This window comes from Rhinolophus sinicus, linkage group LG13, assembly GCF_036562045.2.
Source record: "Rhinolophus sinicus isolate RSC01 linkage group LG13, ASM3656204v1, whole genome shotgun sequence".
NCBI lineage: Eukaryota > Metazoa > Chordata > Mammalia > Chiroptera > Rhinolophidae > Rhinolophus > Rhinolophus sinicus.
Window position 1 is genome coordinate 12,419,502 of NC_133762.1, and position 26,749 is coordinate 12,446,250.

Below are 26,749 nucleotides of genomic sequence, written 5' to 3' on the forward strand. Positions count from 1 at the left end.
CAACCTGGCATGAGGTGAGGGGTAAGGAGGTTTTCATGTCTGGGGAGATGACCCTTCATGGGGAGACGGAACCCAAGAGGGATCAGGAAAGTGTCCATGGGGGAGAGATGGCAACTGCAATAACAGATTAGCTACATATAAGGGATTAATCACATAATTTAGTATATCAAAGACAATGGAAACCAAGTTTCACAAGGTCAGAGAAAGAAGTTACAAATATGCAATGGAAAAAGGCTACAATGTACCCTGTGGGGTTGGATTGCAATTCCAGGTGTCTCCTGAACTCATGATTTTCAATACACATAAACATAAGCTTGTAGATAGGTTTACTATGTATGTTCCCTAGCTCTGTCCCCTCAGAGGGCCTGGGAGAAGTGACACCCCTAAAGCTATTCACATACCTAGTGTCCATGTTTGCAGGGCAGGCAAAGCACACTATCAGAGCTGGAAGCTGAACAATTCCCGCAGCTCATTCAGGGCTCAGGGATGTTTGAGTCCTAGCCAATCTGAGTGGAGGGGCTTCATTGAACACCCAGTGCATTCCTTGGAAAATCACTGAAAAACAAATTACAGAAACTGGCATAAGAAGAAATAGACACATTCCTGTCACTATTCAACAAGCCAGATTTGTAATTTCAAAACAAAATCTTCACAAACACACATACACACTCACAGGCAACATTCTTAGGGGAAAGTTTATGGCTGAGCAAATATTTGTATTAGAAAAGAAGAAATTTCTAAAATCAACCTTCCACCTTAAGGAACCAGAAAAAGAAGAGCAAATTAAACTCAAAGTAAGTAGAGGGAAAGAAATAAGATAAGGGCAGAAATCAATAAAAATAGGAAGCAGTCAAACATTAGAGAAAATCAATGAGGCCAAAAGCTGGTTCTCTGAAAAGATCAATAAAATTGATCAACCTTAGATAGACTGGTCAAGAAAAAAGAAAGGAAGGCACAAATTGCCAACATGTTTGGATCTATTTTTGTTTACTCTATGTTAAACATTCATATAATTCTAGTCAAATGTACAAAACCAGGTATGTTCAGAGAAGTATGACTTCTCCCTGTCCCTTTTACTCTGTCTCCTTCCTCTCCTATAGGTATTTATTTTATTTGTTTTGTGGCTTATCCAATCCACATTTGGGCACAAGAAAATACATGCACAGTGAATATACCTGCAGCATTGTTTTAAGGAATGCTGTGTTTCTCAGATGGGGCTCTCTTGGGGTGGTTTGAGATTCTTGTGAATATAGTCACGTTCAAATATAACCAACGCATCCAAACAGAAACTTTTAGAGTGTTCAAAAACACATGCAAGAGTGGGTTTCACAGATCAATGAATATGGTTATAGTTGATAAACATCTGCAAAGAATATCAAAGGGGCTTATCCTGACTCTGCAGAAAGAGAGTTCCACCTTTTTCTTGAATGTAGAGTGACAAAGCACCTGGCTGTCGGATCCAGGTTTCTGTGCAAAATTGGTCCAGTTCATTTTTCAAAATCGTATTTTGTATTCCACAGGTCCTGCTAATCCCGAGTGATGCAGAGTCCCTTTACAATCTGGCCAGTAAAGTTGGTGGCCCTCATACCATCAACGGACAAGTGCGTCCTGACCAAGGGAGGGGTCTTTCAAAAGCCTTTTGTTGTCAGTGTTTAAAATTGTTACCCTTTTCCTGTAATAAAGTGATGAACCTTAACTAACCATCTTGACTAAAACTCTAATTACTTGTTTGTTTTATCCTGAGATAAAAATCCAATGTCTGCACTGGTACTATAACCAGAGAATGCATAATGAGATTTAATACCAGGGGTACCAAAAAAATGCATACAAGTGGACATGTGGGTCAGCGTTGCTCAAACAGTAGTTCGCCGTCATCAGAAGTGCCTGGATGCTGATGGGAACCACTTTGAGCACCTCTTGTAATTGCAGAAGTCAAACGTGACTTGTATTCATCTTTTGTTATTGGTATATATTGAGTATTATCATTTTAATACAGTGTTTTTCCCTTTATTAAAATGTGCATACATTTTTTTGGCACCCTCTGCATTATAGTTGTTCCTGGTATCCATATGGTGAATATATCTACCTGACGATCAGTGCTAGGAATAATTCCTGATGCTGCTGTGATTGTATAAACACTTGCATGGCTCGATCCAATTGTTTACAATTATTTTCACATTAAAAGTGATAGTGTCCTGATAACTTACAATGTGTACTTGGTAGAGGCTTTCAGCTACTCTTCCTTACGTGGCAGATGTGTTTAGTTGCTAACGTGAAATCTCTTTTATGAGATGATCGTCATGTACAAGAGTTTGGATGGGCCTCTCTCTGGTTCAATGCTGGTTACATATACAAAGTTCCTGCATAAGAATTCTTGTTAGGCAATCTTAACGGACGATGAAGCTGACACTGTAAACCGGTAGGGAAAAGATACCTCGTCAATAAATGGTGTGGGGTCAAGGGGATATCTGTATTGAAAATGAAAAGAAACTCAGCTCCTATCTCATACAATATACAAAAATCTATTTCACGTGGATTATAGACCTAAATGTGGAAAGCAAGACCAAAAAGCTTTTAGCCAATAGCTCCATGTAGCTAACAATCACTAAAAATGTGGCTAAACCTGATTTGAAATGTGCTCTCTGTGTAAAGTACATACTGTATTTCAAAGACTTAACATCAAAAATGAATGTCAAATATCTCATTAAAAATTTTATATTGACCACATGTTGAAATAATATTTTGATGTATTGGGTTAGACAAAGTATATTATTAAAATTAATGTTGCCTGTTTCTTTTTACTTTTTTAAATGAGACTACCAGAAAATTTAAAATTACGTACGCGTAATAATTCATTTGTGCCTCATGTTATATTTCTATCATTCGGCAGCTACGCACTAGAAGATAGCATAGGAAGACGTATTCATAACCTTAGAATAAGCAAAGAGTTCTTTAAAAGGACACAAAAAGCACTGACTACAGTGGAAAAGATTAATGAATTGGACTTCATGAATATGAATAACTTCTGTTCATCAAAAAATGACATTCAGAGAGTGAGAAGCATCAAAATTAAAAACATTTGTGCTTTTAAGGACATCATCAAGAAAGAAAAATGACAACCCTCAGAAAAGGAGAAAAAAAATTGCAAATCATGTACCTGAGAAGGGTCTAGTATCAAGAATATATAGAGCGCTCTTACAATTTAATGATAAAAAGACGAATAACCCAATATGAAAATGGGCAAAGGATCTGAATAGGCATTTCTCCGAAGAAGACACACAAACGGCCGACAAGCACGTGAAAAGATGCTCAACACCATTGGCCATCAGGGAAATGCTAATAGAAGCCAAAACAGGATCCCACTTCACACCCAGTACAATGTCTATAATCAAAAAGACAGTAACAAATGTCAGTGAGAATCTGCAGAAATTGGAACCCCCACTACTATGGGGATGTACAACAGTGCAGTCACTTTGGAAAACAGCCTGGCCGTTCCTCAGAAAGATAAACACAGAGTTACCATGTGACCCAGCAATTCTATGTGTATATATGTATATATCCAAGAGAAATGAAAATATATGTCCACACAAAAACTTGTATACTAGTGTTTACAGTAGCATTATTCATAGTAGTCAAAAAGTAGAATAACCCAAGCATTCATCAACTAATGAATGGATAAACAAAATGTGGTATATCCATACAATGGAACATTATTTAGGAATAAAAAGAAACGAAATACTGATAAACACTACGAAGTGGATGAACCTTGAAAACATTATGCTAAGAGAAAGAAGCCAACACAAAGGACCACATATTGTGTGACTCCATTTACATGAAATGTCCAGAATGGGCAAATCTATAGAGACAGAAAGAAAATAGATGAGTGATTGCCTAGGACTAAAATAGTGGGCAGCCGGAGGGGTGACAGCTAAGAGGTGTGGGGTCTCTTTTTGGGGTGAAGAAAAGTTTTCTAAAATTGATTGTGGTGATGGTTACACAACTCTGAATAGCCTAAAAGCCACTGAATTGCACACTCTAAATGGGTAAATTGCATGGCTTGTGAATTATACCTCAATAAAGCTGTTTAAAAAACAGAGAGAGTATGAAGGTAAACCATAGAGTAAGAGAAGATATTTGAAATACCTATAATAGAAATAGAACCATATCCAGAAAATATAAAGAAATTCAAAAGTTAGCAAGAAAAAATAAAGACAACCCAACAGAAAAAGAGCAGAATACTTGAGTAAACATTTCACAAAAGAGAGTGTCTAAATGGTCAATCAACATAGGAAAAGAGTTCAGCATTAATAGTCGAGATGGAAATGGTATTACAACCATAATGAGATACCACTAGCCTCGCATCAGAATAGCTACAATTAAAAATTATTGCCAGTCAAGAATTAACAAGGGAGTGATGCCAGCAAGATAGTGGAATAGGCGGTCCCTAGCCCTCATCCCCACACAGAAACAACAATTTGGCAGCCATCCACGGGAAAAAGTGCCTTTCTGGAAGCTTTGCGATCCAGGTTGCAGTTTGCAAAAAATATTTTTTAATTAAAAAAATAAATGAATTCACAAGGTCACGAAGCAACTAAAATTCGCATATGCAGTTGGTGGGAGGGTATAATCATTTGAAAACCTATTTTGGTATCTATGAAAGATAAAATATGTAAACCCTATGACCCAGCTATCCCATAGCTAGGTACACAACCAACGGAAATATGTACATATATACACCAAAAGATATATATATATATATATATATATATATATATATATATATACAAGAAAATTTATAGTAGCTCTATTCACAATAGTTCAAAACTGGAAACAGTCCAAATATGTGTAGAAAGTCGAAGTTCTCCATACATTGTGAGATAGTCCGTAATGGGCTACTATACAGCCATAAAAATGAATGCACTACTGCTACAGCTACGTGGAGAGTTGTTGTAATTAGTATAACGTTGAATGAAAGAAGCCAGTCACTAAAGAATTCACAGGTTGTATAATTCCATTCATACATAGTTCAAAACTAAGGAAGATGAAACATTATTGTTTAGAGGTGAAAGCTCAGGCCATAAAATTCTAAAAGAAAAGCAAGGAAGTTATCTTTGTGGGAGGACGCAGTGACTGGAGGAGCCGCTTTCTGGGGCGCTAACGCTGTATTCTTGACTTGAGTGGTGGGTAGGTGGTGTTCACTTCGTGATACATCACTGAGCTAAACATGTCTGTTTTGTGTAGATTTTTACATGCATGTTACAGTTTTATAATAAAAACGTTTTAAAAAGAAGAGTATTTACTAGCAAGGAGACATATGCCTGTGAAGTATCATAAAGTGAAAAAAGTTTGCAGAACTATTTATATGGCATGGTCTTAATTTTACTGTATGAATATAGATTTATCTATGTTTGTATAAATACACTGATCTGAAGTGATGTAAACCCAGGTCATATGGTATTTATCCCTGGACGCAGTCACCAGTCTTCTTTGTTCAGTTTGTTTGTGCCCATGTATTTTCCTGCTCTTTCTGTAATAAGCCTTTATTGCTTTTCTAATAAGAAATAAAGCCATTTTGTAGTATTGGCCTGGGAATAAACTAACAGATCAATAGAACAGAATAGAAAACTGAGAAAGAGATTCAATAGATATAAGACTTTGATATGTGATAAAGGTGGGATTTCAAATCAATGGGGAAAAGATGGGTAATTTGATAACATTTCATTGGTTCAACTAACAATTTGGAAGATAAAGCTGAATTCTACCTCACACCTAAACAAATCCTAAATAAGTCCCTATATTATTTAAATGCAAACAAAAACTTTTAACCACACTAAATAAAAACATACGTTTGAGAAGAAAATGTAAGCAAATAGTCCCATCATCTTGGAACGGAGATCTTTCTAACCTTGTATCAAAGTTGGCTCGCACAAAGGTGGGCAGATTTGGCAATTTAAAAATATAAAACTAAATATACATATATATATATATATATATCAGAAGTTCATAATAATCACAGCTGTAAAATGCCTAGGAATAAAATTAACAAGAAATGTGAAATGTCTTTATGACAAAACTGTACAACTTTACTGGAAGACATAAAAGAAGACCTGAAAAAATGGAGAGCTTGGTGGAGGGAGTCAAATTTATTCACTGTCACTTTGCGCATATGTATATATATATATATATATATATATATATATATATATATATATATATATATATAGAGAGAGAGAGAGAGAGAGAGAGAGAGAGAGAGAGAGAGAACCTAAATATTTGGGAATAGATTACTCCTCCAACTGTGTGATGTGCAGTGGTTAAGAATACATAGCCCTGCACACACTTTTACATGCAGGGAAAATTTCTCTGCCACTTCTTCTCACATCCCCCAAGCCTGGGGGAGAGAAGTTGCTGGACTTTGATCGGTCCTACACAGCAAGCTGAGGTCACTGTGTTACAAGGACACACACACACTTGGTCTCCCTGTGCTGTCCCGCCATGCACACCCGGTTTAGCAGAGGACGGGCTGTGCCTCACTTTCTGCCCTCACACTGGGAGGCGTGAAGCTGACCTGTTTCTAATCCCCTAACTTGAGGGCTGGCCAGATTCCCAGCCTCAGCCCAGGCTCTGTGCTGCCGTCCAGCTTCTACCCACGTCCTGAGTGAGGCAGTGGCAGAATGGCCAGGCCTGCTGGTTCATGGCGAGGCCTCCTGGCCCAGGAGACAAATGACGATACATAGTCACATGGTTGCAGGGTGACTGCAACAGGCAATATCTAGCCATCACTCTATAACCAGAGGACTCTACAGCAATGTGGCACTGTGCTGGAGGAAGAAATTGTCCCATGAACCTAGGTGCCAGATCTGGATGATGTAAATAACCAAAAGCCATTATAAACTAGCTGGGGAGATAGAATAGCACATTGGTTAAAAATACAGATTTTACAATGCCTGGGTTCAAGTCCAGGTTCTACATCTAGCTAGCTGTGTGACCTTTGACAACATACTTAACCACTCTGAGCCTCAGTTTTCTCCTCTGTAAAATATTACTGTGCTACAGTACTATTATAATGATATTTACCAATACAGGGCTCTTACGAGGATTAAATGAGTCAGTATATATAAATAATACTTAGAACTGTGCCTGGCACGGAATAACTATGTGTTAGTTGTTACCATCATTACAATGGAATCTAAGAGACTCAGAAAACCCCTGCCCAGGCCGAGCTCCACAGCCTGGCTACGCAAGCACCTCTCCTGAGAGGGAACCAGGCACCCGGAGAAGCCACCGGCTAACATGCCCAGCCTGTCGTCACCTGGCCATGCTCGTTGAAACTTGCCGCCTGTGTGCTAATTGCAGTAAAATGGAACTGCTGTAAGATGCACCAGGGCGCACGTTTTGCGCTGGTTCTCAAACCCAGGCCTGTCTGGTATCAGGCATGTGCTCCGCTGACAATGAAATGAATGTGCTGTGATCTTGATTTGGCTACTGACCCACGTACAGGAGCTCCTTTGGGAACCATTCTGTCCACCCGCAGCCTCCCAGAGTTGCTGAGCGCAGGGCCCCAGCCCCACCCTCACTGGGGCCCCCTCAAGACCCCACCTCCACACAGGTGGGGCTGATTTCAAAAGACGCCTAGCATGTATTGCTGAGTGAAAAAGCAAAAGGCCGAACAGTGTGTGTAATGCAATTGTTGTTGGAAGCATACAGGAAACTGCATTTTCAAAGTCTAGCAGGATGTATGCCAAACAGTGCATGGTGGTTACTTGGTGGGTTTACCTGGGCAAGGGGCTTGAGTGTGGAGGAGGGGGCATGGTCACTCTTTGCTGTAGACCCGTTACTGTGGTTTGACTTTTTCACAGCAACATATGCAAATTTGGCTATGAACAAAAACGAAACGAAACAAAACAAAACAACAAAAACATTTTTTTCAATAAACATCAAATCACAGGAAAATATTTGCAACATGTATGTCAGACAAAGGGTTAAAGCAATATCTCTAAGTGTTCAGGAATAGAAAAAGTAGTTGAAGAGAATAGAATAAAACAGCAACAGTGGTTATTCCTAGAGGAGACTTAATGGGATATTTTAATTTTCTTCTTTATACCCTTTCCTATATTTTCCAAACATTTAGCAATAAAAATACATTATACTTTCCTAGTCAGAAAAATACGATTTTTTAAGTTGAAGGGAAATATAACAATAAAAACAGATACTTATAGAGAAGATATGAAAGGAAACCAGAAGACTTAAGAGGTTTGAAAAGATAGAAGGTAAAATGAGACCATTTAAAAAGGAAAGATAATTGGGAACAGTACAAGTCAGAATGATAAAATATACACACTAAAATAATTAAAAAAAAACAATAAGCGAAAATATTGAAAAGCAATATTAAAAATCAATATTAAAAATCAATAGCCAGAAAGTTGAAAAGAAACCACTAGAAAGCTTCTGCAGGTCTTGCAGGCAGGAGACCCCAGCTGAGGTCCAGCTGCATCCTCAGGGTGCCTCACGGGCTCCCCAAGAGGGAGGTGACAGGTCCTTTGGCAACTTTGTGGCCACCCAGCCCCCAGGGCTTCAACCTCCAGGACCTTCCACCTTATCTCAGAGTCTTGCGGGCATGTGCCTGACCCCCCCAGGGCTAGTGCGGGGTGGGGGGGCTCCCCCATGCTTCAGTTCCTGCTCCATATGTAGCTCCCCTGTGGCGTGCTGCCAACCCCGGAGCCATTCTGGCTCCACACCCCGGCATTCTCAGGTCCGCCCTGCCGTGCAGCCCGATGGGCAGCCCAGGTGAGCCTCGGCTGCCAGCCCACTTTCTTGAGATACTGTGGCCCAGATACATCAGATGATGTTTGCAAAGTGCCTGGCACACAGTGGGTGGGTAGCACACGCTTAGGGAGTAAGTGGCTCTGAGTGGCATCCCATCCCCCAGGAGTTCGAGCCTGCGTGGGCTCCATGTAGACATTGCTGTGTCCTCCCACAAAGACAGACCCCACATCGCAGCAGCTTCCTTGGCCTGCAGATCAAAGAAAGCCCCCACGCTGCCCCACGCTAAGCTCAGGCCTCACTGTGCCCGAGAGAAGGGGGTGCCACGGGCACAGAAGGGTGCCCTGAGGCTGCAGTGAGTTCTCAGCAGACCCTCTCCCCACCCACACCCGACTGTAGCGCCCCAGCCAGAGCTGCACCCTGTAAGCCTCTGGGAAGCCCAGAGACCTCAGCCAGCTCCGCAGATGCCCCTAGCTGCTGGCTAGAGAGGCATTTGTGCTCGTCAGTTCACGTCAGCGTGGCGCCCCTACCTAAATTACAAATAGGTCCTTAAACGTATAGCTGTGGTCAGCCCAGGCCTGGCTGTCGCCAGTGAGAGCAACGGAGCCTATCCAGGGACCAGGGCAGTGCTTCTCAAACTGTAATTCCTGTACAGAGTCACCTGGGATCTTGTGAAAATGCAAATTCTGAGTCAGCAGGTCTGGGATAGAGCCTGAGAGTCACGTTTCTCACAAGGAGGCTACTGCTGGTCCAGGAATCACACTGAGTGGCAGCTGCCAGACAGTGCCTTTATGCCCATGAAATCATTAAACTCGAGGGGACTCCAGAGGCCAGGTTCTCTGGCTTCCCATTAAGGCCAGCAATTTTTCCTGCAGCATTTCTGATAGCAGGACAGCATCTGGCATGTACTAGGTACTAAATAGACGATAATTGGCCTGAAGTAAAATTATTTCCAGGAACAGGAAGCTCTTCTGGTGAAGGCAGGCCTTTCCTGGTTAGAAAGCTCCTTCCTTTCAGCCAGCCCAGGCGCCCTGAAACTGCCACCCGCTGGCTTTGGCACACCCCATGCCGCTCCACCCAGCAGGTACCACGCAAAGCGCCGAGACCGAGTGAAATGTTTGCAACCTAAAAACTAAACAGCAAGCAAACAACAACAAAAATGGACTCCAAAACTAAAAAAGCAGAATCACAACTAATAAATGTTTGTCTACAAAATGTAGGATGTGTCCAACTGGCAACAGCAATGTGACTCCTACATAGTTAGGTATAAATTATATTTAATTGTGGGTGCAGGTGCATTTTAAGCTGCTTCGTGGTACCTGGGGTGGGGCCTCCCAAAGTAAACATGCCTTTAGCCCTCAAAGGTCTTAGGTGGCCTGTATCATCTTCCTTAGACGATTCTCTCATCAGAAATCAGTAATTGTGGCCTCCCCAAGGCATCACTCTTTTACATTAAACCAATTCCACAGGTATCCAGGCTGGACACAGGGAGAAACACACCTTAAAAAACAGGTAAGAATACTTCCAACTTCTTTCTGCCAAAAATAACAATGGAATCGACATCTTTTTTGCATAAAGTCTTTTTAATAGTTGGAATTACTTCACTACCACGTGGACTCAAACAGGATTAAGACGCCTGTCTCACCTTCTCATCTAATTGGTACCAAGTCCTCTCAATGCTTTCTTCTTAATATTTCCTAAATTCATCTACTCTTATCACATTTACTGTTTAAATTCATGGAAATTAAATAACACACTTTTAAACCACCAAAGGGTCAAAGAATAAATCACAAGGGGAATTAGAAAATACCTTGAGACAAGTAAAAATGAAAAACACAACATATCAATCCTTATGGGACGCAGTGAAAATGGTGCTAAGGGGGAATTTTACAACTATAGATACTCACATTCAAAACGAAGAAAGAGCTCAAATCAATAACCTAACTTCATACGTCAAGAAATAAAAAGAAGAACAAACTAAATCCAAGCTAGAAGAAGGAACTTATAAAGGTTAGAGAAAAGCAGAATAGAACATAGAAAAATAATCAACAAAATTAAGAGTTTTTTTTTAAAAGATCAACAAAATTGACAAACACTTAGCTAGACTAAGAAAAAAAGAGAGAAGACACAAATAACTAAAATTAGAAATGAAAGAGGAGACATTACAACTGATTTTGCAGCATATAATATTGTGAACAACTGTACACCAAAAAATTGGATAACACAGAAGAATATTAATTCCTAGAAAAACATACCTACTAAGACTGGAATATGAAGAAATAGAAAAATCTGAGGGTATAATGTACACCATGGTGAATATAGTTAATAATATTGTATTTCACATTTGAAAGTTGCTAACAGAGTAAATTTTAAAAGTCCTCATCACAAGAAAAATAATTGTAGCTATGTATGTTAACTAGACTTATTGTGGTGATCATTTCTAAATATATACAAGTATCAAAACATTCTGTTGTACATCTGAAACTAATGTTTGTTATATGTCAATTACACCTCAAAAAAAAAAAAAAGAAAATCTGAAATCTGAACAGACTTATAACTAGTAAGAGATTTAATGAGTAACCAAAAACCTCCCAACTAAGGAAAGCCTAAAACCAGACCACTTCACTGGAAAATTTTACCAAATATTTAAAGAAGAATTAATATGAATTCTCCTCAAACTCTTCCAAAAATGTTGAAGAGGAGGGAATACTCCCAAACTCATTCTAGGAGGCCAGCATTACCCTCAGACCAAAGCCAGACAAAGGCACTGCAGAAAAAGAAAATCATAGACCAATATCCCTGAAGAACACTGACGCCAAATCCTCAGCAAATGACTAGCAGACCAAATTCAACAGCATGTTAAAAGGATTATACACCATGACCAAGTGGGCTTTATCCCTGAAATGCAAGGATGATCTAACATACAAAACTCAACGTAACACATCACATTCACAGAAGGAAGGACAAAAACCCCACGATCATTTCAATTGATGCAGAGAAAGCTTTTGACAAAATTCAACATAATTGTATGATAAAAAACGACAAATTCAGAATAGAAGGAAACTACCTCAGCATACAAGAGTCTCCCCTTTATCTGAAGGGGATACGTTCCACGACCCCCAGTGGATGCCTGAAACCACGGAGAGTACTGAACCCTATATATACTATATTTTTTCCTAAACATGTATATGCTTTCTGGCTTCCCTTTGGCGTGCCCGAATGGCCAGCGTCACTACACTGCGCTTTGGGGCCCTTCTTAAGTGAAATCAGGGGGATTTGCACACCAGCACGGTGATATTTCCCTAGTCAATCTGATAACCGAGATGGTTACTACATGACCAGCGTGCAGGGGGTGTCTACAGTGTGGACAGAGTGATGACTCACGTCCCAGGTGGGACAGAATGGGTCACTCGAGATTTTCATCACGCTACTCGAACGGGTACAATCTAAAACTGATGAATTGTTTATTTCTGGAATTTTCAATTTAATATTTCAGACCACAGTTGAGCGTAATAACTGAAACCTTGGAAAGTGAAACTGAGGATTGGGGTAGGCGGGTACTGTAATAAAGACCATATATAATAACCCTACAGCTATCATTACACTTAATGGGGAAAAACTGTAGACTTTTCCTCTAAGATCAGGAACAAGACAAGAAAGCCCGCTGTCACCATTTCTAGTCCAACATAGCACTGGAAGCTCCAGCTACTGCAATTAGTCTATATTGCCATTCAAGTCAAGGGACCCCAAACAGCCACATTCGCTCAAATGTTTTTCACCAAGGGTGCCAAGGCCACCCACTGGGAAAAGGGTCATCTCTTTAATAAACGGTGCTGGGGAAAGAGGATATCCACATGCAAAACTGGATCTTTCTACCAAGTACAAAAATTAATTCAAAATGGATCGAAAATCTAAACGTAAGATCCAAAACTATAAAACTCCATGCAGAAAACATAGGGGGAAAGCCTCCTGACATCAGATTTTGCAGTGCTTTCTTGGATGTGACACCAACAGCACAGACAACAAAAGAAAAAACAGACAAATGAGCTATCATATCCCCTCACACCCATTAAAAAAACAACAGAAAATAACAAGTATGGATGAGGATGTAGAGAAATTGAAACCCTTGTGCACTGTTGATGGGGTTGTAAATGGTACAATTGCTATGGAAAACAGTATGGCACTTCCTCAAAAAATTAACATAGAATTTTTGTATGATCCAGCAATCCCACTTCTGGGTAAATAAAATACCCAAAAGAATTAAAAGCCAAGACTTGAACAGATATTTGCACTTTCACGTTCATGGTAGCACGATTCACAGTAGCCAAAAGATGCCACCCAAATGTCCATCGATAGATGAACAGATAAACAAAATGTGGTAGATTAGATTACATACAGTGGAATATTATTCAGCCTGAAAAAGGAAGGAAATCCTGCCACAAGCTAAACATGGACGAACCTTCAGGACATTCTGCTAAGTGGTATGAGCCAGTCACAAAAAGACCAATATTGTAGATTCCACTTACATGAGGCATATAGTCAGATTCAGAGACAGACACTGGAGTGATGGTTACCAGGGACAGGACAAGGGGAAATGGGGAGTTTTTTTAATGTGTACAGTCTCAGTTTAGTGAAATGAAAAAGCTCTGGAGATCTGTTCCACAACAATGTGAATATACTTAACACTATTGAACTGTACATTTAAAAATGGTGAAGATGGTAAATTTTACCTCCCAAAAAAGTTTTTTTCAACCATGCCAAAAAAAAAAGGAAAGAAACAAAAAAATCTTCTCACCTTCTCGAGGTGATTCTGAAGAATTTCAGCTTTGAAACCACTGGCCCGAAGGTATCCTGAAGAGCTTCTGGAAGCCCGGTTTTGAGCTGGGCTGTGAAGGGTGGAACCATTTTGGTTGGGTGAAGAGGGGGGAAATTACAAAGGAAGGCATTAGTTCAGCAGCAGCAGCCTATCATCATCACAAACATTTATTGTAAGTGCCTATTAAGTGTCGGGTGTGTGTTTCGAGAACACGTGTTCTCTCATTTAATCCTCTCAACAGCAGCTCTGTGAGATGGGCACTGCTGGTGCGGATTTATAGAGAAAGGGGATGGCAGTTCGGAGGAGGCAGCGAGGGGACCCATCTGCCTAAGGCAAACAGGGCACGTAGAGGTGATGCAGCCTGGAAGGGAGGAGGCCAGTTGGCCTCGACACCAGGCAGACACCCACATGACACCATGGAACGAGTTCTCAAGCACAGGCCTACGATGCCAGAGGTGTTTTCAGCAGGTGAACCTGCAAGCAGCGTGCGGGAAAGTCCTGTGCTCTACATAGGGGTGGAAGCCTGATCAGTGCAACTTGGGTGACAAATGGAAGTGCAAGTTGAAGGTCAAAGGAAATCCACCCCTGAAGCAGGTGCCTGTTCTCTATCTGCCCCTACTCCTGCCATGCCAGGCCTCTCTGAATGACTCATATCCTCTGGACTAGGCAGCAGGACTCCTGGTACCTGCCCTGCTCTGGCTGAACAGGACCAGATGGGGCAGGGCTGCATTTTCCTGAAGTTCGGTGGCTGGCACTGTGGGCATTGATTGGCATGAGGGTACGATGGTCCCTGAGCGCGCCCTCTGCTGGACGCTCCTGGTCTGGCAACTCTCTGCAGGCTCTGTGGGCACTGGGCCCAGTTAGCTTTCATTTTTTATTAGAATGACGGGATGTCTTTCCGAGCCTGGGTGATATTAATTACAGTCTGTTGTATAACAACCTGGTTTCATAGAGGACAGAGCCCTCTGTCCCAGAGGCCTGTCCCCCAGGAACCCCCCAAAAGGATGGACTTCTCACAAATTCTGAACTCCCTCCTCCTTTTGCTGCTCAGAATGAGCCTTCAGCATCCTCAGGCCAATCAGGCAGAATCTTGGAGCTCCTGGTGGGTTATGCTGCAAGCTGCTCCTTAAGAATGGAGAATTCTAGAAATTTGATCTAAAAGCTGGACACAGATGACCTTGACAGGGCAGTAGATCTCTGCTCCAATAAAGAAAGGTAGTGGTCTACTGTTACCGGATTCTTCCAAGAAGGGCCTCAGCCTCACACGGGGAACACCATAATGGATTCAGGCATTGAGCTGTGGGGATTTCAAACCTCTTTTAGCAGCAAACCCTTGGGACCCTTCCTACTGGGCCTTCCTGGCAGTGAGGCAGCTCTGCAGAACCCAGGATTCCTACGTGGGGAGAGGGAGGGGAAGGGGAATTTTTCATTGTAAAGTTCCCAAACTAGCCGAAAATATATAGCTTTGTTTTGTGTACATTTTTCTTTTTTATGCAAACTTTATACTAACTATAACTTGCTTTCTTCACGTAACAATATATCTTGGAGATCATTTTTATTTTCTTAGCATGGTAAAGTTGGACTTATTTACATAACCAGAAACGTTCTCTTTTCCCTTAATTTCTTCCACTGGTTTTAAGCTTAAAAAGTCATTTCTTCTTTAGGTATTTGAAAGTGTCTATTTTATTTTCCTTATTATTGTTGCTGTTATTTGCAAACAGAATTTGTTTGTTGTATTATATGCTGCGAGGGTACACATTTTTTTTTCCTAATTGTCAGCCAGTTAGCTCAAAATAATTTTTAAAATAACCCTTTCTATTCCCAATGATAGTACTTTATTACGTGTTAAATTACTATGTGTATCATTGCCTCATTTTGAGCTATTTTAATCTATTAAAATGACTGTACATTTTTGCCTTAATACCACACAATTTTAAATATTATAATTTTCTAATATGTTTTATATTTAGGTCAATTCTCTCCAGCTTTACTCTTACTTTATAAATTTTCTTTGAAATTCTGTTTATTCTGCTAAATGAATTTTTATAAAGCAAATTAATTTTTATATAGCAAAAGTTGAAAATTTGGATTTGCACTAAGCCTGTAAATTAATTCGACTTTCCATCTTCACATTATTTCGCCTTTGCATCAGGCACACTGTATGTCTTTCCACATTCAGGTCTTCTCTCATATTCTTTACAAAAAAAAAGTTTTCTTCATATAGAAAATGCTATATTCTGGATTAATTTATATAACATGGGGTCACCCATGCCTCAAAACTTTAGAAGACATTGCCCTCTCCCCAGTAAAACCTCTGGACTCAGAACTTTTGGGGGCAATATTCTTGATATCTTTCTTAAATTCTTCCTCAACTCATCTATTCATTAAACTAAGGATTTATTTCAGACGCCTACTATGTGCCCAGCCCAGTTCTATGTGATACACCAGTGGGAAAATAGTTTTCTTACAATGCTCTTGAAATAAAACGTTTTAAATTATGAAACAAAAAAAGAAAAAAAATGAAACAAAGTAATTAAAAAATAAAACATTTAATTAAAAGAACACAATTATTTACAAATAAAAAGTTTAATTAAAAAAACAAAGCAAATTCTCTCTTCTCAGGAAGCTCACATTCTAATGAGGAGAAAAGGGAAACAAGTAAGCCACCAGGCATATGTCATATCAGATGGTACATAGGAGAAAAGTGAAACAGTGGGGGGGGGGTCGGGGGTGCCACTTTAAAAGCTGGTCAGGATTAGGTTTTGAGCAGAAACCCAAGGAGGTGGCTTACATTTTCCACTTCTGATTCTGTTCAATAGAGGAAACTTCTCTATGTTTTTTTTCCCACAGAAAACTATCTATTTCCTTCAAGTTTCAAATTTGTGGGCAATTTCACCTAGTATCCTTTTATATTTTTAGTCCAGTTCTGTTGTCCTTTTACCATTTCACCTTAAGTTGTGTTTGCTTCTGGTGTTTTTCCTTCATTATATTTGTCCATTGTATTATTCAGACTTTAACAAAAAGAATCGGCTCAAGAGATAGGTATTATTTAACTGCTTTTCTAGTTTCTAATTTATTCTTTTCTGCTTTTTTCCTGCTTTCCTTCTGCATCTTTATTTATTTTTCTTTTCTTTTTTTTTAAATATTCCTAAATGACTTCATGAATATTTTGTTTGTTTAACTTTTCCTGGGCATAATAATAAAATCATTTTAGAAGCCACAGTTTTTGAGTAAAACTTTGCACGTGTACTGTTGGTTTTCATTAGTACAGTTCTTTTTTGTCTTATTTCCTAAATTAGCACTTGGTACTTGATGTCCTTCTTTATCTAAAAGCGATTTTGGAGAATTCTCAATGGTCAATTTCTAACATTAATTTCTAATTTTATCATATTGTCATCAAAAGATGTGGTCCACATAACATCTGTATTTCAAATTTATTGGGATTTTCTTTATGGCGAAAAATATGATCTGTTTTTTAAATTGTTTTGAGGATCCTGGAACTTACAGCCTACGCCAACAGTTGATATGCCCCCAGGAACTGGGGAAAAGAACAAAATGTGGACAGGAAGTGATCTTGATACAGGGAGACAGAGAACTGCTTTTTTTCAGTACCGACTACAGGTCAGGCTCTGTGCTAGGCACCTGGCACGTACTGTCTCATTCAGTGGTCAGGTAGGTTCTTCAGAGCAGGAAACCAAAGCTCAGAGAGGTTAAGTAACTTCCTAAAGTCTGTTCCCCTGCTCAAAGCTCTGACCCCCTTGCATAGCTGAGCAGGTTCCCACTTTTCTTTCAGTTCATTTTAAACATAACCTCTTGTAAGAAGGCTTCCCAAACATGAGAGGTATGTACCCCTCTTCTGTTTTTGTATAAGTCATCGCTAGTCTTACATCTGTCACCGTTGGTTGCCTGGAGGACCCTTGAGGGTGGCCAGCATGTTAGGGGTTTTCCATAAATGTGTGTTGATGAATAAAGACAATAAAGTGAAAAATAAAGGCAAAGGGAGGAGACCAAAAAGAGAATACATGTCTGAAGATTCAACACAGCAAACCCATCACCCTACGGCACCTCTCCTCCACCGCTGCCAAGCAGGTGAAGCCTGGGGTTTCCAGGTAATCATATTCACATCAACAGCTCATTCCATTTGCAGAGTGCTTTCCCGTCTACGCAGCAGTATCTCATATGCATTATCTCATGTGATCTTCTCGACAAACACAGGTGGCCCTGAGCCCATTTTGTAGGCAGTGAAACCATTCAGAGACTGAGTCTGGCCAAGGTCACACAGCTGGCAAGTGGCAATAGCCAAGAGCTCCTCAGACTCCAGTCATCGCCACATTCAAACTCGAACCCTGGTCCCTCCTGACTTTAAAGCAGGTACACACACACACACACACACACACACCCCTACCTTGCTTCCTTGGTGGAGAAGATGGTAAGTCCCCTCTCATCGTGCTCATCATGGCTTCACAATGATGTCCTTTTTTTCCCACCAGACAACATGTTTAATTAATGCCTTAAAGGAAATTCATGAGAGTGAACCCTGTAACATGCTCATTCATGCATCTGTTCTTATGAACAATAAACGTTTATGGAACCCCCAGGTACTTGGCTGGCCCTGGACACTGACCCAGGTGGCAGGCTTGGGAAGACAACTTGGAGGAACCTTCAGGGCGGTCCTGCCCACAATCGACCCACAGCTCCCAGGCCTGCCTCCTCCTCCCCTGTCCTCCCAGTTCCCACCCCACACCCTCTCTATCTCCCTTCACAAAAAGACCCATTCTCTTTTTGCACAATACACTTTCACAATAGTAGTCTATTCAGCTCAGAGCCCAAATCATCAGCAACCAAAATGCTGGTTCCCCTTTCCTCTTACCAGGTCTTCATGCATTTCCAGAGGAGGAGAAATAATTGAAGTCTGCAGCACAACTTCCTGTTTGCTTGGCTGTTTCTACTGAGGACTGTAAGCTCCTTGAAGGCCTGACCTGTCTTTGGAATGAATGAGAAGCCTAGATCTTGTTCTCTAAAGTTACTCCTTAAAAATGATACAATCATTATAGAAATTTGGCAAATACACTAAGAGAGAAAGAAGAAAATGCGTAAAACGTGCCTCTAATTCTAAAAAACAGAAATGACTTTTAACTTGTCTGTGTTTCCTTCCAAGCATTTTATGTATTTTTTGGGATAAATACAGATGTATATACAAAATTGGACAAAAATATAATTCTGATGCATATGCAATTTTGTATCTCACTCAGTATATTACAAACATTTCCCAAGTCATTAAATATTCTTCAAAAACATGCTTTTAATGGCTGTGTAGTATCACATCAAATGTGTACGCCATAACTTCTTAAACATTTCTTCACTGTTGAATACTTACCATATTTCCCTCCTCCCTTCCTTCTCCCCTCTCGCTACCTTTTTTTCGGTTTGTGATTTTTGCTAACATAAATAACAATTGATAAATATCGTTAACACACGTCTTTGTCCACATTGCTGATTCTCTCAAATAGATTTCTAGAACTGAACTTACGGAATCCAAAGGATGCAAACTTTTAAGCTTTTCTTGATCTCTAATATCAAATTATTTTCCAGGCTTTGTACCCATGAGTTCTCTCACAGCATTATGGCTTTTATCTGTTTGTTTTTAACTGGTGAAGTTGGCAATTTCCTGTTTACGGTCGATGGGCTCTGTTTCTTTTGGCATATTTTTATTCTTATATTTATGCAAATAAGGCCAGTTAACTTATGGGAAATAAAGCCATGCAAATATGTACCCTTGGTCACAGGCAGAATCAGAGGACATGGGTCATTATTCCAGGAAAAATGATTTGCACATGTCACATGTTCACCCCACCTGTCCATGCAGACTCGCTTTTTTTTGGTTTTTCCCCAAAATTTTAATTATTCCTAAACTGTTACTATATTTCTGATAATTTTGTTTAGCTGCTCAATACATCTGCTGTGGAAATCCAGTCATTAGCTTAGTTTTCAGGGACTGTCCACCAGTTCCGGGTCCCTCTGCTATCCTTTCAGGAGCCCTGAGTCTAGCTCTGCTTCTGCAGCCCCTCTTAGTTCAATCCTGGGATCCTACACCTTCCATGAGGGGATTCCAGTTGAGAGATTTGGTATTAATAATCAAATATTAAATATGGCAAAGTCACTGATATTTTTAATAACGTTTGTTTGGTTCTGTCAATGAAAGAAACAGATCTTAATAATCACCTGCTAATCTCCCAGCAGCTACTCTAGTGAACACATCAACTGAAACACTGACGAGCTGTGCTTCACCTCTTTTCTCAGCTTACAAAATCTCTTAGATTTTCAGAGATGGATGTGAACATTCTGGAAAGTCTGTAGCATGAATGCACCCTCCCCAGGGAAATCATGATTAGTAAAACTTATAATACACACCTTCCTTCCCAATTCAGCTCTAAAGGGGCAACTGTGGGGCTTCTGAAATGCCCAGGGGAGGCCTCCACTGACTGCTTCTGCATTCGAGCAGTCCACTTCTTTCTCTCTTCTGTGAATCCAGAGGCTTCTTTCCCCAGTTTGGGCAGGGATTTGGCTAAACCTTGTAGTGTCTGACTGTGAGTTTAGGCCTAACATTCTTACAGGCTTCACAATTTACAAAATACACTATCATGCATTCATATATTACCTGGTTTAATTCCTCCCAACAACCCCAGGAGGTGGACATTTGGAAGGTAAAAAGGTGTCACAGAAGGCGATGGGTCACCTGTCCAGACAGGGTCTCCCGGGGAGGCAATCTGTAAGAGAAAAAGTTAATGGGGAGGTAGAGGAGAGTCCTTCTAAAGAAAAGGAGTAAACAGATGCTAAAAGGAACTCCCAACTGGAAACTGTCTGCAAATTCTGGCTCAGTTACACCCTAGCCGTGACCTTGGGAAGCTTTTTAACTTTTCTGTCCCTCAGTCTCAGCTATAAAATGAGGAGCAGAATACGGCATAGACCTGGCACATATGTTCATCATAGTGGGTCCATAAAAGTGAAAAACTGGAAACATCCCACAAGTCCAACAATTTGTTTAAACAAATTAAGATACATGCATACCATGGAATAATATCATTCTTTCTTTAAGATTGATAATGTGGGTGGTTAAAGAGAGGGAAAGATATTTGTGACATATTACTGGGCGAACATGGTTACAATTTGGTAGGTATAGCGTAACGCTATTTTTGTTAATTTTGTAAAAATAACATATTTACATGCATAGTCATTTGTTTAACATTTACTTTGTACAGTTTCATTATTATGTGCATTTACATGCAGATATGCGGATATAAAAGGTCCAAGGATATACACCACAATATAATGTCTCTACAGGGGGTTCCTTTTCAGTTTTGCTTAGCTGATTTTCAAATTCTTTCACAATGAACTTGTGTCACAAAGAAATAATAGAAGTGTAAAATGTTTACAATGCAGAACTGGAAGACTGGTGTCTGCCTGGATCCAGGGGGCATTTTGCTGGTGCCAAGTTCATCTGCAAGTTGCTTAGAGAATGAGGAACCCAAACAATGGACTAAGAGGTTTTGAGAGATTTAATTTGGGCTCTGGAGGAGTCAATAATCCCCTTCTTCCCCTCTCTCCCCCTCAGTGTGAACTTCTGTGCCTACTGCTCTCCACTGAGCAAACACAGCCAGGTACCTGCTCCCATGCGCCCTTCTGGATTTTACAAGGCCCACTCTCTTCTGATTCCTGTTTGTTCTTCAGGCAGGCTACAGTTCCACTGATGAGGCCTTTGCAACCAGTCTTCACATTTCAGTCATGTTCCTGAGACTACACCCTTGCCACCTTGATCAGACATAGGAGTTCCCAATCCAGGCCACCTGTGGGGAAATAGGGCAGCTTTCAGTGAATGCTTCCTCCACAACCAGCTCATCATGTTTCTGCCATGGTGACTCATCCTGGTTTCAACCCAGAACATAATCTCATTTCTAGGTTGTGAGGGCATCTCTCTGTCACTCCCTGATTTATAAAAACAACGAATGAAAGCTACATACATGACATCCATGACATAACTGTATGTCAGATGTTTTCACCTCCATTTTACAGGTGAGAAAACTTTGACCTAGAGAGGTCAACTTTCCCAGGGATAATCAACAAGTAAACCTGGGCCCTTAAGCATAAGATTGTTTCTGCAACCCAAGATCTTCTTACCTCCATTTGAAAAGCGAGGAAACTGAGTTTAAGTTATTCACTGAAGCTGTTATTCACCCAAGTTCATGAAGTTAGCAAGTGGGAGAGGCTAAAATTTGAACACCTCCCCGATACCCGCCCCCTGCTCCACTTACACCCTGTCACACTCCTCGCTCTCTCCTCCACTACTTGTGCCCGGATACTGTCCTCACTCCCCACTCCCCCACTTGTACTCCACACTCCAGCCAGTACTTGTGGCAGTTCCCAGCATCTGTAAGAATGTGCTCTCTTGCCCTGGGGGCTTTGGACAGCCTGTGCCTTCCCATGCATTTGCCTGGCACATGCCTACTCAGCTAGATGTAACCTCCTCTAGGAAGCCATCCCTGACCACACTAGTCCAAGTACCCTCTTAGGGGCTTCCTGGGTTCACCTCTGCATGCACCACGGAGCATTGTGGTTGCCTGTCTTCTTGCTGCTTCCCCTGCTGGTCTGCAAAGCCTGAGTGAGGACTGTATGTGCTGAGGGGCCTCAGCACCCAGCACAGCTGCAGGCACAGAATAGGTACTCAGTCAGCATTTGTTAAACGAATGCTTGACTATCAGAGCTGCGTTTGCCTTGTTTGAAGGAGACAGCTTAGGTGCACTAAGCAGGAGGATATAAAATGACGGAAATGTAGCTTCTGCATATCCTATTAAGAGGGCGTAGTGGGTAAATGCTCACTTTGGGAGATCACCCAGGGCTCAGTGTGCTGATATTAAAACCACGGTGTCCTTGCTTAAGCAAAGTCTCAGGCTACTGTTTTCTCACTCCCAGTCAGAAACAAATCGTGCTCTGAGTGACTGGAGTCGTAGCTCACAACACCAGGCGCTGGTTTAGGGTGGGGTGAGGGGCAGTGGCCTTGGGGCCCCAGTCTCTATAGGCCCAGGCCTCCCGGCTGGGGGGAGGGGTGACGAGTGGCAGGTCCGTCCCGGGAGGCTGCAGTCACTGGGGGAGAGACAATAGGGCTCAGCATCTGCTCCTCGCTGGGAGAAGGGACCCTCCAGTGAAAAGCCAGGGAGAGCAGGGAAGTGTGGGAGGAATTGATGAGAAGGGGTGGAGCCAAGGAGATGCAGCCGGGAGGAAGGAAGAGAAGGGGAAGGAAGAGAGGCGGGAGGCGAGAGAGGAGCCAGGCTTTCCTTCCTCTCCATGACCTGGTCCTGAGCGGCAGCCTCCTCAGGCATTGTTTCCTGCGGAAACTCTGAGGGCCCACGAAGACCTCACGTTTCTCCCCAGCCCCTGGCAGCAGCCCCAGTCCAAGTGCCAGGCATCCAGCAGGTGCTCAATACTTACTTGAGAAAAAGAGAAATGTGGCCAACTTTGCTCTGCGAACTTTTCCCCTGCCTTCTCCCCACTTCTCCGGAGAAGCTGAGGGCAGAGCAGGTCTTGGGAGCACGCCCGGGCGCCCCATGAATAATTGACCCTTCGTGGCGGCTCGGCCCGGCTCTGTCCGAGGACTCCGGCCCCGCCCAGCTTCGGAGTCAGAAGCGGCTCCCTCCGAGTGGCCGGCGGGCTGAAGGTTGGAGGCCGAGGGTCCGGCCTGCCCGGGAGCTGGGAGGAGGCCAGGCTGTGCGGAGCCCCCGCAGGGAGGCGCAGCCGCCTGACCCCCGCGCGGCGAACGGCCACGCCTCGGCGCCCCCAGCAGTGCGTCCGGGGCCGAGGCCCAGGCCCTGGGATTGGAGGGCCCACGAGGGCCCGACCCCGGCTTCCAGCCCCTTCCCCACTGGGCCCCGGCGCGCGCTCGAGTCCCGCGCCGCTCCCTCGAGCCTGGCTGTCCAGGGCTCCACAAACAGCTGTTTGAAGGCTCTTTTACAGTTCAGTGCGGTGCGGGGACGCCTGTTCCGAGCCCATCTGCCTACTTTAAAAATACAGGAGTAAAGAACACACCTAGGCTTCCACCTCAGGCCGGGGAGGGGCGACTGGGCGGCACCCGGCAGCCGCGCCCCCGGCCCCACTGACGCCCCTTCCCGAGGACGCCCGGGGCTTCCCTTGGGGCCGGGGGGCGCGAAGTCCCCCGGCCCCCTTTGTGCCGGGCCGGGCCCCCCATTTCCATGAGAGGCCCTGCCGCTCTCCCTCTCCTCCGCTTCAGTTCATCTTTGTTCCCCTTTTCTGAGGAGAAAAAAAGAGAGAGAAAGAAAAGGAGGAAAAAAGGCGTGACTTGATTTTCAAACGAAACTCCCACAGCAAACAAAACCCTTTTAGAGAAATAAGAAAGGAGGAAGAAGGAAGAAAAGAGGGAAGAAAAAAAAGGAGAGCGAGAAAGCCTCCAGGCGTTCCATTTGAGTGGGAGAGTTGAACCGAAAGGCAGAGAAAGAGAGGAAGAAAAAAATCCTCTCTGTGGTGGAAAGAGAAAAGAAAACTTGGGCTGACAGGAGGGGGGTGTGGGGGGGTGGAAGGAAGTGAGAAAACAAAAGAGAGATAAAAGGGCTGCTTTTCGGTCTCTCTTCCTCTGCGAGCTGGCTTAGGAGGAGCTGTTTTGCATCCCTTCACGTCAGCCCTGCCTCATTCCCTTCTTCCAGGGAGGGAGAGGGAGAGAGAGAGAGAGAGAGCGAGAGAGAGAGAGAGAGAGAGAGAGGATAGAGGGGCAGAGAGAGGGAGAGAGAGGGAGAGAGAGAGAGAGAGAGGGAGGGAGGGAGAGAGAGAGAGAGGGAGAGAGAGAGAGAGAGAGAGAGAGAGAGAGAGAAGCGGAGGGCGGGCGGCGGAGCAGGCGGCGGGCGCGCGTGGAGGCGGCAGCCGGCGCGCAGCAGCAGCCCGGGCGGTGGGCAGCCAGGAGCCCCCCGGCCCCGGCCCGCCGAGGGCCCCCGCGCAGGAGCCGCGCCCGGACCCAGGGTGAGTGTCCCGCGCGGCCTGGGCCCCTGCAACCCCGGGCGGGCGGGCGGGCTGCGGCGGGGGCGCGGGGGTGGGTCGCTGCAGCCGCGCCGGCCCGCCCCCCGCCTCTCCCCGGGGACGGCCGCGCGCAGGCCCGCGCCGCGCTGCAAACATGTCGTCTTTCCCTTTCACTTCCACATTCCCTCATGCCGGCGAGCTGGAGGGAAAGAGGGAGAGATGGCGTCTGGGGGTAGGGGTGGGAGGAGGGAGAGGGGGAAGGGAGGGAGAGAGGAAGGGAGCGAGGAGAACGCGCGAATGAGAGACTGAGAGAGAGAGGAAGAGAGAGAGAGAAGCAGAAATGAAAGGAAAGCGCCGCGGTGGCGGCAGCGGCGCGGGAGGCCCGGGCGGCGGCGGCGGCCCTGGGGCCCGCACGTGGGTGTCCCGGCGCGGGTGCGCTCCCCCCGCCGCCCGCCGGGGACTCAAAAGTTTCGCCCCCTCGCCGCGCCGCCCCGCCCCTCGGCTGCCCACAAACTTTATTCTCCTGGCGGGTGGGGTGGCCGCGCGTCCCCGCCACCCGGGGTGGGGGAGGGTGGAGCGCGCCGCCGGGGGTTCGGAGGGGGTCCCCGATAGCAACTGGAGGCGGTGCGCCGCGGGACCCCCGCGGGGTCGGCGTCGGGGCGCCCCGGCCCGGGACCTGTTGAAGACGCTCGCTGTCTGGCGGGGTCCTCACGGCCTGTCCTCAGCCTCCTGAGTCTCAGTCCCCCTAACTGGTCACCCCCTCTCAACGTCTCCTCGTGGTCATTTTCCTAATTGGACAGAGCTGAGCGGTGTGATCGTCGGCGTCAGATTAGGGGTCCTGAGGCTGCCAGGTGGGCGCGGGGGCCGGGGGGCCGTCGGGGCAGCCCTGCCTCCCCACCCCGGGCGCGCAGATCCCACCATTCCAGCCCTCTGCCACCGCCCCCCCAATCGCGGACTTGCTAAGTAGTGCGTGTCGGTTTTTTTCCAACTTGCCTTTTAAGATGACTTTTATGATCGCTGCCACTGCTTGCCTCCAGTCTGAGGTGTAGTTTGGGAAGATTTAAGAGGCCAGGGAGGTGCTTGCGTGGATTTTAACTAACCCCAAACGGTCATTAATGTCTCTCTAAGCTCCGCGATGGTTCTGGCAAGGCACAGCGGTAGCCTGGGTGCGTTTTCACAGGGATACTGAGAAGTGCTGGTCCTTCCCAGTCTCAGCGGTCCACTGACCATCCTCTGGGCCCTTCCTGGAGCTGGGGGCCGGGAGCCCTAACTGCTCAGGGCGCCTTCAGCGCCTTTATTTCTGTGCAAAATGGAAACTCCTAGCTGGCAACGACCTAGACGGGACACCAGTTCCAGTGGGCTCCTGGGAAATTTACAAAATTTTCCCACAGGTGTGAGGAGGACTTTGCACCTTTGGGGGTCACCCAGCCAACTTTGAAGCTGCTCTTTCTGCCCTGTCTTTGTTCCACGTGTAAGTAAAAAGAGTTCATTTCTGCCAAAGAAAGGGCCTGGGGGCCTGCATCCCTGTTTTGCCATCACCAGGGCCCTTCAAAGGACCTGCTGGGCCAGGTGGGAGGGGAAGAGAACCACCCCTAATTGTCATTAGACCTTAGAAAATGTATTCTCAATGTTTGTGATCAAAGCCGTGGGCCTGTCTGGTTTTGATTTTGGAGAATCAGTATGACTGTCCCTTTCTCATTTGTTTTAAAGTGAATGTTGTTTTCTAGAGCTTTTCGGGTGGTTTTCGTCAGCTGTCCCTCAGGCCATGTGTCACCCTGGGCCAGGTACCTGCCAGTCTTGGAACAGGACCTCTTAACTGGTCATGTATAGTTCCAGCCACATTAGTGCTCCAGTAAGCTGCAGAAGCTGGCTTTCCTGTGTGGAGGAGACATTGTAGTGGAGCTGCTTTCTTTTGGGTAGAGGGAGTTGGACATTTGGGTCTCATTTTCTTTCTTCCAGGCTCTCTTGGTTGCCTGTGTGCCCATGGAGGGAGATGCAGTGAGTTGAAGTGGGGGCAGAGGCTCGCTCTTCTCCTCAGACCAGATTCCTGGGTGAGTCCCTGTCCTGTGGTGTGTGGCCTGCGTTATCGGTTCTGTACTTGGGTCACTTCCATTCTAACCAGTGAGACTTAATTTTAGGCCAGCTGTCTAGAGA

General features: G+C 44.0%; 2 protein-coding genes across 8 annotated transcripts in view; one reads left to right on the forward strand and one right to left on the reverse strand.

Moving 5' to 3' along the window:
• Positions 1 to 24,751, reverse strand: part of LOC109438254 (uncharacterized) — a 33,564-nt gene extending 8,813 nt beyond the window's left edge. Inside the window, exons 1-10 of the mRNA XM_074318068.1 lie at positions 24,490 to 24,751; positions 23,700 to 23,878; positions 23,063 to 23,575; positions 22,164 to 22,277; positions 21,242 to 21,423; positions 20,238 to 20,346; positions 18,450 to 18,562; positions 17,985 to 18,089; positions 13,559 to 13,649; positions 402 to 555 (exon numbers count right to left, since the gene is read on the reverse strand). Of these exons, the coding sequence (XP_074174169.1) occupies positions 21,394 to 21,423; positions 22,164 to 22,277; positions 23,063 to 23,575; positions 23,700 to 23,878; positions 24,490 to 24,751 (1,098 nt within the window). The 3' untranslated portion in view covers positions 402 to 555; positions 13,559 to 13,649; positions 17,985 to 18,089; ... (1 more) ...; positions 20,238 to 20,346; positions 21,242 to 21,393. The remainder of the gene's footprint in view (positions 1 to 401; positions 556 to 13,558; positions 13,650 to 17,984; positions 18,090 to 18,449; positions 18,563 to 20,237; positions 20,347 to 21,241; positions 21,424 to 22,163; positions 22,278 to 23,062; positions 23,576 to 23,699; positions 23,879 to 24,489) is intronic.
• Positions 22,937 to 26,749, forward strand: part of ZNF710 (zinc finger protein 710) — a 51,598-nt gene continuing 47,785 nt past the window's right edge. Inside the window, exons 1-3 of one of the 7 annotated variants that reach the window (XM_074317715.1) lie at positions 23,786 to 24,598; positions 25,987 to 26,066; positions 26,555 to 26,646. The gene's annotated coding sequence lies outside the window, so the exon portion shown is untranslated. Of the gene's footprint in view, positions 23,048 to 23,785; positions 24,599 to 24,631; positions 24,828 to 24,866; positions 25,447 to 25,986; positions 26,067 to 26,554; positions 26,647 to 26,749 lie in introns of those variants that run through there. The other 6 variants (XM_074317718.1, XM_074317717.1, XM_074317721.1 and 3 more) reach the window with 6 other exon arrangements.